This window comes from Cryptotermes secundus, unplaced genomic scaffold, assembly GCF_002891405.2.
Source record: "Cryptotermes secundus unplaced genomic scaffold, Csec_1.0 scaffold304, whole genome shotgun sequence".
Classification (NCBI taxonomy): domain Eukaryota; kingdom Metazoa; phylum Arthropoda; class Insecta; order Blattodea; family Kalotermitidae; genus Cryptotermes; species Cryptotermes secundus.
Window position 1 is genome coordinate 303,496 of NW_019721521.1, and position 14,333 is coordinate 317,828.

The 14,333-nt window shown below is 38.2% G+C and overlaps 2 protein-coding genes across 6 annotated transcripts in view; both read right to left on the reverse strand.

Annotated features, from left to right (window-relative positions):
- The window catches only part of LOC111875467 (transcription factor IIIB 90 kDa subunit), a 98,992-nt gene extending 91,353 nt beyond the window's left edge, over positions 1-7,639 (reverse strand). Inside the window, exons 1-5 of one of the 4 annotated variants that reach the window (XM_023871741.2) lie at positions 7,507-7,639; positions 6,305-6,525; positions 5,776-5,863; positions 4,079-4,215; positions 1,881-1,985 (exon numbers count right to left, since the gene is read on the reverse strand). In XM_023871741.2, coding sequence (XP_023727509.1) covers positions 1,881-1,985; positions 4,079-4,215; positions 5,776-5,863; positions 6,305-6,518 — 544 coding nt within the window. In that variant the 5' untranslated portion in view covers positions 6,519-6,525; positions 7,507-7,639. Of the gene's footprint in view, positions 1-1,880; positions 1,986-4,078; positions 4,216-5,775; positions 5,864-6,304; positions 6,528-7,071; positions 7,246-7,506 lie in introns of those variants that run through there. The other 3 variants (XM_023871742.2, XM_023871743.2, XM_023871740.2) reach the window with 3 other exon arrangements.
- Positions 7,640-11,040: 3,401 nt separating this feature from the next.
- LOC111875471 (bromodomain-containing protein 7) overlaps positions 11,041-14,333 on the reverse strand; it is a 19,428-nt gene continuing 16,135 nt past the window's right edge. For both annotated transcript variants that reach the window (XM_023871753.2, XM_023871751.1), the window contains exon 11: positions 11,041-12,752. In XM_023871753.2, coding sequence (XP_023727521.1) covers positions 12,262-12,752 — 491 coding nt within the window. In that variant the 3' untranslated portion in view covers positions 11,041-12,261. The remainder of the gene's footprint in view (positions 12,753-14,333) is intronic.

Here is a 14,333-nt window from a genome sequence, read left to right on the forward strand (position 1 = left end):
TGAGAGATACTGACAGCATCATAAAATAAACCATAAAGAGGAAAGCGGATTCTTTCTGCAGTTAAATGAATCAAATTCATATCTCCACAACCTATTTTAAGCTAGATATATTTTAATTTTATCCCCTGTCTTACATTTCAGTCACCTACATGGTCTCCTTCAAGCTTACAAATTTGAAAAATCCAGTATTCATTCTTAGTGACCCTGCTGAAGTTCATGGTTGGTTGCAAAAACATCGAGTACATTCTGATAAAATTTACTCAAAGGATGGTTTATCTCTACTTGGTCATTTTGACATTTTCAATAAGCTGGTGGTGGTTAGAACAATGAATTAGTATCAACAAAATTTCCCTTTCCCTGGCCACACACTGCAGACCTGTTACAAAATCAAACTAGCTAGGGACTACCTCTATCAGTTGAGACTAACAGGGTAGTTTTTTCTTTTTTAATCTGAGGATGGAGACCCAGTCTCTGAAATGTCATCTCAAATAAAAATTAGTATGATGGGTAATATCCTGAAAACTGATCAGTATCTTACACATTATATTTAAATTCACCTATTGCAATCAGCTGCTGCACCAAATATAAAATTTCACAAGTACTGAAAGCAATATCTTGGCATATTTCTGGGCTCCAAAGGATTAGTCAGTACAGGTATCAAAACATGATTTTTTTATTGCTAGCGGGGTGGGACTAAGTCCCTTGTACTGCGGACACTTCTGACCTATTGTACCAGCCCCAGATGATAGGTGAGGGTGATTGTGGAGCAATTGGTGGAATGAAGATTGGCAGGAGAAACCAAAGTACTTGGAGAAAACCTGCCCCAGCACCACTTTGTCCACCACAAATCCCACTTGACCAGACCCAGGATCGAACCCAGGCCGCCGCGGTAGAAAGCCAGCGACTAACTGCTTGAGCTATGGCGCGTGATACTAACATATTTCTTTGTAATATGTCTCCATACAACATTTTAAAGGTAAAGTTATCATTCTACATTAAATTTTATGATGTAATTATATCAATGGTTATTAAATACCTGTATACACATCATCACTCATTAAATGAATTTCCAAACTTCTGCAGCTACCATGTTACTTTCCATATTCGTAAGTGCTAAATGCAGAGTTTTCAAAGATCTATTTCAATATAAAATGTCAGATCCTGGATTCTCACAGTGGCCACACGGCAGATACCAAAACAGGGATGTATCCAGTGACATGTTCACAGTAGCTTTATAAAAGGGGCCAACTGTCTGCAGTAGTCATGTATGACTTCATGTTTGGGATTATGTAGTTTAGAATTCTGAAGGATTCCCACTGTTTCAGAAACACTGCAGTTTCCATACTTAGTGTCAGTGTCTTTGGTCTGGTCTTGTCTGGTCTGGTAATTTACTGCTGGGCTTTGCCAGCACAGTCATTCTTGGTTTCAGGCCCTGTGGGACCCACAACCATATTACTATGTCTTGTGACTCTCTTTGGGTGATTTCAAAACCTCTTACATAGATCTGACAGCAGGTGGTGAATGAGAAGTTGAGCTGTGATTGGACAAACTGAAGATCATGGTCCTATCCATTAAGATATGACAACACTGTTGATTAAAAAGGGGTGATCACTTCCTGAACTCCGTGAAGTGCCCCACACCCAAAAAAAAACTCAAAATTGTAATTGCACTTTTTGCCAAAACAGAAAACCTTAAACATTTTACAAATTTCTGAAGAAGGAAACATTTAAATCCTTTGGAACCATAAAAAATAGGTTGATTTCAAATCATTGAATGTTACAAAAGACTTTTAATTATGGCTGAAGGGATGTTCTTTTCTGCTTGTCTGCTTGCAATGGACTGAATACTCTTCAAGGGATGTAAATTGTAACAGTACTCACCTATGGATGGAATGTTGATGCAGAGAGCTTGGGACAATCTCAGATAGGTGCGTCCAAGTTCATAAACACATATTTGTAGGACATCACTGAAGTCAATCAACATATCTGATCTTTCATTAAGGTAAGTGTCTGTCATTGTTATTTGAAAGAAATCTGTACCATACTGAAACAGAATTGCTAATAAATTTATTTTCAGACAAATACTCATCATTCCCAGTAAAGAGAATCAGCATAGCATTAACTGATTCTTGGTTTATTTATCAATCCTATTTTAAATGCACTGGTTGTACACTGTCAAACTGCAGAACACATCTAAATGGTGGATTGGAATAGATATGAACGAAAGGGCTGTGACCCATGTTTGAAGGTATTATCCCAACATCTGTCTAGAGAGAATGAGGAAAACTATGAAACTTCTCACTCAGGGTAGCTGAACTTCAAGCTGATAATTTAACTTATGATCTCTTAAAAGTCAGAATGGTAACCACTCCTCTGCAACATTCAGTATCAGCATAGGGTTACACTGGCAAAGAGTTTAAGGGATAAAATGGATGGAGCCTATGGCTATTAGAACATTTGTGTGGCATCAACCCAAGGACACTCCACAACATGATTACCAGAAACACAAACACAAACAACACTCGCAGCCAAAAGGAAGGACACATCACAGACACAGTACACACAAAAACAACTCCCATAGTGGATGAACCATACTATACGCGAGTTTGAATTAAGACATATAGATGAATAATCTTAACAAGTTTTAGTATATACAAATTTTATTATAGTTGATGAATAATGAACTTTCTAAATAATTTTATGAAGGACGCAAGATGGCAAGCAATGTAATAGCTTAGCGTAAATGACGAACCTGAAGATGGCACTATGTTGCCGAAACATGCAGTAAGAAGTGACATATGAAATTGAGTGCACTACAAGACGGCCATTACAAATAACAGGACGGAAGCTTATATACCTCTCCTAATGATTTATTATTTAAACCAAGAGAAAGAAATATTGGAAATCTTAGGAAGAGATCACAATACATCACACATCTACTGCATTCAGTTAGACTCCAGATTCTGTCATATCATTTCACAGAAAAATAGTTACTTTGCACTATTTCATGTTAAAACAAATTACTCTGATACTAAAGACAATATGCATAAGGAACACTGTCACCATAAATATAATGTACAACCATGAACAATGAGATTATCCAACAGATATGACTAAGAGACGAAGAAAATACACTTTTGGTGCTAAGGGGAGAACAATTTACATAGCATTTTTGAGCATGCAGATCAAATTAGGTTTAGTCCTTACACAGGTATAACACTGTCGTCTACTCGTATATTACAGTATATGTACTGAGAGGGGAAAAATAAAGATTCTTAAGACTTCAGGCAGCAGACTCTGAAGATGGAAGCAGTATGTTCCTTTTAAATGTTGATAACATACTCCCAGGCTACAAGGTATCTCATTCAAAAAGACACAATCCTAATATTCATATCCATGACAGCCTCAAATATAAAAGAATAATAATTCTAGTTAATTTTGCCTCTGACTTATTTCTTAAACATGTGTGGGAGACTATCACAACATATCACCAGGCCAACTACAAATTTCTGGTTGACCAGCAGTGCAAAGCAAGCACTAGCCAATCAGTGAGGACCACAGCAGCACCAGCACCCACTGGGCCAGGCACCACTAGAAACAGCAGATAAAGATGCAGACCACATTGTGCTACTGAGTCAGTCAGAGCTACTCTTACATCACAACAGCTTGTGAAGTGCATATGGCAGCAATAGTGACACTCCTAGCAGCAACGCCACCAACCAACTCTGAAAAGTGTTCGCCTCAACCCTTGGGAAGCCCTCCACCAGCGCTTGCCACTCTACGGCCAGCTCAGTCACCCAACTATCGAACACAGAGGACCACCATTGCTTACGAAGACCAGCATGATGCAGCTTGAGCTTTGCCTCAATTCATCAGGAATTTACATGGTTGTCTCTCCAAATGCCAGAACCAACATCCCACACATGAAACAGTCTTCTTGCATATAGCCTCTTTAATGAGGAGCACCTCCTTAACAAGTTAAGCAAGAATAACTTTAAGATATTAATAACTGATGTGATTCTCTAAACACTCTAAAGATCTCTATACCAATATCTTACTACTTTAACAGAAAAGGATACGTGGAGTTGCTTCAATCCGGCAAGTCATATAAACACACGCAGCAACAACATGGGTATTTCTTCTGCCTCTTGTTAATTGGCCTTGTAATGCCATTTTGTAGAAGTTAAATGCTGTTTCTGTACAATGCTGATTTAACCTTTAATTAGAACAAATACAATTAAAATGGATCACCATGAAACATGTACTAAGCACTAACTGCAGTCATCCACACATATGAGTTATAGCAAAATTAAGATATTTTTGTCTGGTTCATATTCATTATATAAAATGGAATGATAGAGAAATGTTTCATATTGTGACATGATTGCTGAAAGCTGGAACAATTTAACAAGAAGAGGCGGCCACTGCTAGGCAACGGCATGGTAAACATATTTCTGCTGCAACAAATCAACATGCAACAATACAGAAAATGTTGGAAGCAGTATTTTCTAGGAAGCCCATGCTTAGGCTATATAGCAAGGACCAACAGGAAAAGTGAATCAGTTAGAGGTTGGTGTCAGCAGTTAGAAGTTAGTCTTGAGTTGCACTGTTAGCAGCCACTATCTAGCAACAACTAGTGAACAAACAGAAGACTTTATGTCAGCTGTACATGTAGTGATCTACAGTGTGTAAATCAGTGAGACTGTTATACTTATTTGTAAGTTACAAGTTACACATTCAATAAATCCAATTATCAGTCCAAACCCCATGTCTGATCACAAACATGTGACAATATATTAAATGATAAATACACATAATGACTGTCTCCTTAAATAATGACAAGGAGATGAATTAATCCTATGGTGGAGAATCATGAAGGCATCCAAGACCCATACAGGGTTGCAGTGCCAGTGAAGAAGAAAAATGACTAATTCACCACTGCTCTAAATACTTTTTGCATTCAGGTGTTGCTTAAATCTTCAAAGTTCTTGACTGTCATCTTAACAATCAAGAGTGCTATAAGGGATGGATATATAAAGGTTACTTGGAACATCAGAAGTGCAACTAGGCACAGACATGCAAAACTTCTTTTCCATGGCTCTTCTAAATAGAACCAGGAAACTACTGTTACCTTATAGGAACAAGCTAAAAATTGTGACAAAAATACTAACAGGTCACTTTCATTTAACAGGACACATATAAGCTAATACTGTTGATTATCTCACTTGTAGCACATGTCACAACTCTAATGAAATTGTCTTACATGTACTGTGCTTTTATGAGCTACTTCTTGGACTTACCTACTGTCACTTTGGATCACAACAGATTATTGGTCATGATTCAAGAGTGGTCAAATGTCCACTCCCTTTTATTTCAGTAGGAAGTTATGAAGTATAATTGTGTGTGGTTTCTGCCATTATGATGTTCACACAAGTTTCATAGAAAACCATCAACTGATTCAAAAGCTATTTCTAGCCATACCCACAAATGGACAGATGAAAGGATACATATAAAGATGATAATGCCACGAGCCTTATTTTTCTTTATTAAATAATGTAATAACACTAATAACAATGGCATATGAGACTGGAACAATATTGAGTCATGGCATTGAATGCTTCAGTATAAAAATATGAGATAATTCGTGTCAAAAGTTTGATCCTCTGTTCATTCTAGTCATTCAAATTGAGAGTATAAATTGATATCGTCAATAATGTTAAGTAATGGGTCCAGCACGCCTAACATAACATAAAATAATAATTTTCTTAAATCTTACCGAAGTTGTTGAGCCAAATTAACTATTGCTCTTTTTGCATTCCTTAATGTTATCTCTCTTGATTCTTTTCCAAGTCCAACGTGAAAAGCTAAACAAATAAAAGAAAACCAACTGTTAAAAGTACAGATATTACTATAGTGACCAAACATCCAACTTGGGCCCAGTGTTTATGCAGGTTTTACAGGGTACTGGTGGCTGATACTTAATAAAAGGTAGAAACTACACATTGAAATCAATCATATAAGAGACACATTACCAACTTGAGGAAGTCCTCCAATCTTGCTCTACTCCTGAACCCAAATTAATACTGTTTTCATTTTCACATTATATTTATACCTCATATTTTTATTAATGTACAATGGCTTATTTATAAAAAATGCTATTTAATTAAATTAAGAAGTTACCATTCACTTAGTGGCAAATACTAAAAATGAGGACCTCAAACTATAACTAATTATGAACATTATTTTTTTTCATATTCTATAAAGCTGTAGAAAATTATTAATTTTATTAAAGTTTGATCACTTACAACCCCCAAACCCTCTTGCGCCTCCTTTGGAGTCAGACGAAACAAATTGTCCCAATGCTGAGCTACCCCCATGTGCATTCTCTTCAAACTGAACTTCAGACACAATGATGCTGTCTTCCAGAACTGAACCACAGTTTGTACACACTGCATCTCCACGGGCTGGATCCACATCAATTTCAGAGCAGCCGCAATTCTTGCATTTACCACTTGACATCTTGGACCTAGAAGTAGAAATATGGAAGTTATCAAATTAAAATTGAAGAAACATGTAACCATGAAGTACATAATAAATATATGCAGCCAAAATCTTCCTACAAACATAATTCAAATTAAGCTAACAGATTTAGAAAATGAAAATATAACATCCTGCAAAGAAACATCCAATTCTAAACAAAATTATACAAAATCAGTGCTTAGAAATTTTTATGGGGAAACTTGTTGGAAAGAGGCCATTTGGAAGACCGAGGAGGCTGGAATGATAATGTTAAACTGAACGAGTGGAACTTGACTGAAATGACTCAGAAACATGTCCACTGATAAACTTTGGTATTACAACATAGTATTATTTTGTTCCTGTAATACGCGCAAAACTCCTGTCACTGATAAAATTGATATAAATTATATACGACATGAGTTCACTACTCTGAACTACACACTGATTTCGTTCATTTAAAACATCTGCGAATCCATCTCTTGTAAATACCGGGTTTTCTAACAATTTTATTTTTTTCTTTATTAAATGGTGTATTGCATACAACGTGGAATACCTTTATATGATGTGTATGGGTGCCCAGAACTGTAAATATGACTGAAACTTCACCGCATTTTAACTGTGTTCCCACACGAATCCCTACTCCCAACATTCACGAATCAACACTGCTAGACCCCATCCTCTTCAATACTTCATTCACTTCAATTGTTCCATTAGACAGCTGTATACACAGAATGACCAACTTTGATTTTTCGGGTTTAAAACATTTTTGAAAACAAAGCGCATTCTGGCGGCACGCTTGCAGCACGACATCTCACGCCTGAATTAATTTGATAGGCTCAAGATACGCGTAAGCAAAACAACATTTTTCACTTGCACATCTGAAACTAGCATTAGCCTCATAATTACAAGTAGTTTCTAAAAACCCAATGATTCTTTCTGATAATCGCAGCTTTCTACCATTCAAAATCACTAGGTAAATTAAGCTTACTGTTATATTTGCAGTTTTCTTGGGTTTGAAGAATCGTATTGTGGTCTTGTTGGTAATAACATCGTGTAAACTGATAAGTGGATATCAATATTTCGGCGTAACATAATGCATCCGAAATGTTGGTACCTGCTACCAGACCACGCCGGAGAGGCGAACAATCCAGGATCGGATTATATGACGTCACGGCTTGCAATGTCTCGAGCAGTTATGCGATGGTGCTGCCACGAATGTTCAGTGTCAGAGTTACTTTACAGCGTTTGTAATTGTCAGTTTACCGCGAAATGTTTCAGCGCCGAGCCGTTTGAGGACGCGAGAGACGTATTTCTGTTAAGTGCATCCTTGTGGTCAGTCCTCTAACATACTGTCACGTGTTTAGTGTATAACGCGACAAATAACTTCACGCCCTATTGGATATAGCGAATTTTATTTCACATTCGCTCTTACAATCACACAATTTACAAGCTCGGCATTACTGCTATCTGCAGTATCACAGTTACTTGGCTGCAATTAACTGGTGACCGACTCTCTTGCTTACTCGTAACTCGTAATTTGAGGACTCACTTCGGCGACTGATAACTAAACTCACTCTGTCAAAGTCAAAGTCACATTGCGACTGACGGTCAATCAGTCAGTAAGTCTTGGTGTCGAGCTACCGTTTGACAGTTACGGTCTTGTTTCTGTGGGGCGCCTTCTCTGACGAGAGGACGGGTCTGTCTTTTGCATATGCTGTTGGCCCTTGCCAGCGCAGTCATACTCGGGTCCGAATCCCTTGGGACTCGCGACCGTATTTTACTGTCTCAGAATTAAGACTTCCTTTTCGTCGCCTCCTACGACTCGCAGGGTCACGGTGGAGATATTCGACCCCGCCACCACACGGGGTGGGCGCGCGCGCGCACGCACGCACTCCCACACACACACAGTTCACTCACCAGTCTGTCCGTCAGTCTAACTCACTCTGTAGGCAGTGTAGTGCTCTATAAACCCTCAGCCGGACACGGGAAAACAGTTACGTAAAAGGCACCACTGTTGTCTGACACTGTGTTTGCCTGTTACGTAATTGGTACCGCTGTTATTACCGTCGTCTCTCGCAGCCACTGTTTACCCGCTTTGCTTAGTAACCGCTGTTTACTCGCTTTGCTTAGCGACCAGCATGCCGGGACTCGGCTCACTTCGGCTCCGCTCGGCACGTCACGGCTGGCGGGGAGGAGGGGCGTCATCCATAGCGCAACGTCACAATACTTTCTCATGAGAGGATGAATTGACACGAACATGCTTAACCCTTTTCAAGCGTACATATTGTACATGTAGCACGTTACTGAAAATTTTTCCTTTTGCACCACACAAAAGTCCTTCACTAGTCCAGACTTTGCAAATCAGATCATGCTTCTCTTATTCATTTTTATGCTACAACGGCAACATTGTCAGCTGAGCGGTCGTAAGCTTGACCGCCACCAAGTTTAAGCCTCTCATATTATGTGTCTGAATTTGCCTTGACCTATGGTGCGAACATGTTCATTCTCATGATGATGTACAGCTTCTGGTTGTTGCCTGTATAATTTTGTTATATTGTGGGATGTCAGTTCTGGTATTTGGAGAGGCAACCATATAAATTCCTGATAATGCCGGAGAAACTCCGGTCACATTGGGCTGGTTTGCGTGAGCGACTGTGGTCCTCCTTGTTCGGTAGCCAGGTTATTGCAAGCCGGCTGTAGCATGGCAAGCAACGACGGAGAACTTCTCAAGGGTCAAAGCGACTATTTCTTGAGTAGGTTGGCAGCGTTTCTGCCAGGAGGTTTGCTATTGCGGTGTGAGCTCCAGATCTCCAGATCCTGATGCCAACTAACAGCAGCTCTGACCACTCCGATTGACTCACTAGTGCCATGTGGCCTGCATCTTTATCAGCTGTTGTGAGCGGTGCCTGGGCCAATGGGCGTTGGTGCTGCCATGGTATGCAATGATTGCCTAGCACTTGCTTTGCTCTGCAGGTCAACTAGAAAGTGGTTGTTGGCCTGGAGATGTGTTGTATTAGGCTACCACAATGCAATCACGTACATGCAGAAGGTTGAAAGTTGTGTGCAAATTGCAGACCGGTATGCACCTTGGAAAATTTTCATATTGTTTGGAGAACCTTGTGGAAGTTTGGAAGCATTTACATGTGTGAATAGGCCTTCTCATTGAAGATAAACCCACTGACAGATGAAAATCTTACATCAATCCTTTGAGTTAGCACAACAACAATCACACCTGACTTGAAATGCTTGGCATTTGCAGTGCAGGCTCAATGATCACATTAGTGATCTCTTTTTATTATTTACGAACATTTTAATTTTATCAACAATGATTTTTATTTTTACAAAACTTTCTTTTAATACATAATAGGAGAATTCCATTTGGCTGTTTACAAAGTTCCTACTGATAGAAAATAAGAATTAGATTGTGTTTATAAAGTTTGCATTGTGTGGCCTGCAGACAAGGCAGCTTGATAAAGTAGCACACTAAAATATAGAGATTGTGCATCACTGACACAAAGCTTAATGAAACGTACATAAGTTATTTATGGATATATTTAGAAGAAGATACCAGCTGCCTTCCCTCTTATAAAATTCTTACATCAATAAAGAATGGAAAATTAAACAATAGGGAAGTTATGACAATACGTACAGTAGTTACAAATATCATAAAAATATTCTTGAAAGATAAGTGAACATGAGAAGCAGATCATTCGTTATAAGAGAGAGATTAAATAACCAGTTCAGGAATGTGATTAAAATGTAGCCTGAAATACAGAATGTCCAGCCATGTTAATAAAATATTATACATGTACAATGAAAGCAGACATTAAACTAAACATTTTTATGTAGTGTGCAGACTCTCTAACTTTCTTCCTGCTTGGTCAAGTCACCTTCTGTGTGCATGAGTATGCACATGGGCAACAGCCCCATCCCAACCCATTTTGCTTCAGCCTATAAGATGTACTTCACACAAGAGGAAGTATACTGTGTTCCACAGTTGGCAGAGTTTAAATCACACACTTGTGTTCAACATAAGTTTAATCAGGTGCAGTTGAAACAAGGTGCACTGATAGCTCTGTGATGTGTTAAGACGAGTGTCCGAAAGACAGAAGGTGAAATTTCCAACAAAATGGGTCTCCATGCCGCATAGTATGCCAGAACAATGTCAACTGCATACATGAACATTTCAGATGAGCTTTCACAAGTCTGTTCACACAACAAGTTTAGAAATAAGCTTGCCTCTCTCAACTGTATATAATGGTTTGTACAAGAGACTAAAACTGCATGTTTAAGAGCTTTAGTTGGTCAGAAGAGACTTGAATTTAAAATGATCTGCTTTAGAAATGCTTTCCTGCATTGAAGAGGACAGGATGTACATGAAAGAATTTGTTTCCTGATGAAGGAATTAGCAGGAAAATATGTCAATTTCACCTGCAGACTTAGTCACGAAACTGCAATATTTTATTTTGTTGAGATTTAGGGCTGGACATACTATACGATTATAAAATACTTGACATGTATCTAGATTCTAAAAAACTGAATGTTTATTAGGCAATTGTGCATGTATGACACCCCAACTCTGAAAATTTTTGCATGTATTTAGAAATAGAAGTAACTTACATGTGTGACTGAAGTACATCCCCACAGAACATAACACAACAAAGAAAAATAGTGTGTAGGAAACATCCCAATAAACTTACTGAAATGCTAACAAAACCTTTTATAACATCATATTTTGGTACAAGTAGGTTTTTAATACTTTCTATGTCAAGGTGAAGATGGACTTCCACTAATAATTCTAATGTCAGGATAACAGCCCTGTTTAAGCCTGCACATTTCTAGTTCAATTTCAATTATGTGGCTGGGTTCTAACTGCCACACAGATTACATACAGTTCCATAAAACATTCAGAGATCTTGTATGTTCTTGTGGAACATCCCATATACTAAAACATGCAGATGCAGTGCTCTGTTGTTTGCATATGAAAATATCTGACAGAAAGTAAAAGAAGTAAAAGATGTAGAACAGGCAACAGGCATTCTTCCACTGCCAACATAAATGGGCACATCCTGTAGCATTGTGATCCTTCATTTTATGGGATGTCTTTCCCCAGCAAATCTCAAATATTCAGATGGAAACTTTTAGCATTTCAGAGGACTTAACTTCCAAAGTGCCTCTGGAATGATGAAGTTTCTTCAGAAATAACACAAAACTTTGTTAATAAACCCTTTGCTCCTCCTAATGTAGCAAAATGTAATAAAAATAAAGGGACTCTGCCACTTCCATTGTAGCAGAAAATGGTACAATCTCATTTAAAATTTATATACTTGGGGAAAAATTGATATTATAGCACCACACATTGGTATATTAAATGGAATGGGCAAAGGATCAATCAATGATTATAATGGAAATTAAAAATTCACCATCATTCACATGTTAGTAATAAAGTAACGAATGCCAGGTAACACTATTCAACACTCAATTTTGATGTAAAAAGCTTGGGTGGAATGATTACTCTGATGAGTAATCAACTGGGAGAGGTAAGTTTCTTCATTATTCTGACAACCTGGGCTCCGTCATCTCAGCAATTAATGTCTGCCCACATCATGGACCACTTCTCTGGGTTTGAAACAAAAATCACTGGCAGTCATTAATGTAAAATATGCACAACAAAAATAAGATAACAGACATAAAAACTAGTACAGTGTGCACTGGAATAAGTTCAATGATGTACTCAATTCTCTTATGACTCTGAAAGTATCTCCTCTATAGTCCTGTCATCTTGCAGTGGCGAATTGCTAAGAGCAGGTTCACTTTCTAAGAATTCTCGGAGTTCTGACTCAAGATCTGGCACTTCTCCTACCTCCCCAGCTTCTTCCTCTGCTTCTGCTTGTGAAGAAGTGCCTTCAACATCAACCTCATCCACCATTGGCTCACTTGGCACAGATTCGTTAAGTATGCTAGACACTTCGGCAGTTGCAGCATTTGGTGCTCCATTGGTACAAGTAGATGTTATGCCATCAGTTGTATTACTAGCAGAATTCTGTCTCTGTTCTCCATCCTCCTGCCCTATTTCTACAGGTGAAGTCTCAGCACCAACTACCTCAGCTGGGGATGCAGGGGATGAGGTTCCAGGTAATATTCCCATGGCCTTCCTAAGTGCTGAAACTGGGGCAACGACAACTGGGTCCACCTTTTTGGCCATATCTTTGAGACTTTCTGTGATTTTCTCAGCTAAAAGCAGGAAACCAATCAAAATTTTAGTACTTTTGCAATTTGATAAATCAATATTCTCCTCCTCATACTGACACTCACTTTCAACATGTAAACACTACAGAAAAATTCAAAACTTGGCTAATAATAAACATCTATCCTGATTTAAAAATTTGTTTGCTGCTTTTGAGAGCAGGAACTATATTAGATTCAAGCTGTCTTATGCAGTGAAAGTCTGTTATAACAGGAATCGTAACAGTGCAAAAAACTGACACTATATCAAATATTCATTATAGCAGTTTAGAAGCAAGATATGTAAAAACTGCCCCAAAAACAAAAGAGTGCATATATGCAGTAAAGTAAAGTAAAGTAAAGCTATCCCTGTACCAGGCCGTGAAGGCCAATATGGTTGTGAGACACTGAGGGTCCCACACTATCTAGACAATCGGCTCAAAGATGGCAGTAAGGTTGTCAGCCTTATTTGCCGGCCGCGCTTTACTCCCCAGGAAAATTATTTAATTAATTTCTGTTAGAGGCTTCACCGTAATTGATGAAAACACTGGAGTTCTGTAAGGGAACCGACAGTTATTCTGTAATATGTAAACTATGTGACACATCTCAAATCTGAAGTAGATATGAATTAATGTTGTGAATGCATACAAGCCCAAAGTCACATGAGTATTTTCATGGGATGTAAAGCATGTGTCAGTTTTTAATGATAAAAGAAAACATTCTGAACATTTTATTCGTTATACCCTGTGATATACTGACAATCTCTCTTGTGCATATATTTAGACTGTTGGGGATCCTAGCTATCTCCAATCCCCCCCCCCTTCCATGACCCTAATGAGCCAAGACAAGAATGCTGCATTGCCAGAAGTGCTCATATGAGTCCTGAAGGACAGAAATTAGCATCTAAGTCATGTTGTCAAATGCAGATTTACACAACCCCACAAATGAGAGAAAAGGGCTTGTTACAGAAAACATTCTAAGAAAAGTACATTCTTTAACCCTTTGACGCGGTAATTTAAATTCCGCGGCTGCGTCTCCTGCGGTAATATATTCAGCCGGCCATTTAAATTTTGCTCGAAAATGATTTATTCATCATTGTTCTTAAATTCTATGAGATAGGAACATGAAACTTTCACTAAAATGATCTTAAAAGGTGGTTTTATAACCTTACCTTATAATATGAGNGCATAAAAAATGCTTGCTAAAACAAAACGCTTTTTATAGACCATAAATGTTACACTGGACTTCCACTGTACTTATAAATATGGTGTACATTTTGACAGGTATATTCTGTATGACAAAACTAATAAAAACCATATATGAAACTGGGGAGTGGCCCAAGGACTTTACAGAAGTGACAATGATTGCCTTAAAGAAAAAGACAAAAGTTACAAAATGCAGCGACCATCGCACAATAAGCCTTATTGCACACACAGCAGAGATAATAGTAAAGATACTTAAAAGAAGAATCAAAAGGAAAATAGAGGATATACTTGGAGAGGATCAGTTTGGATTTAGAAGAGGAAAAGGAACCAGGGATGCAATTGGGATGATGAGAATTATAGCAGAACGAACTTTGGAGGTAGATGA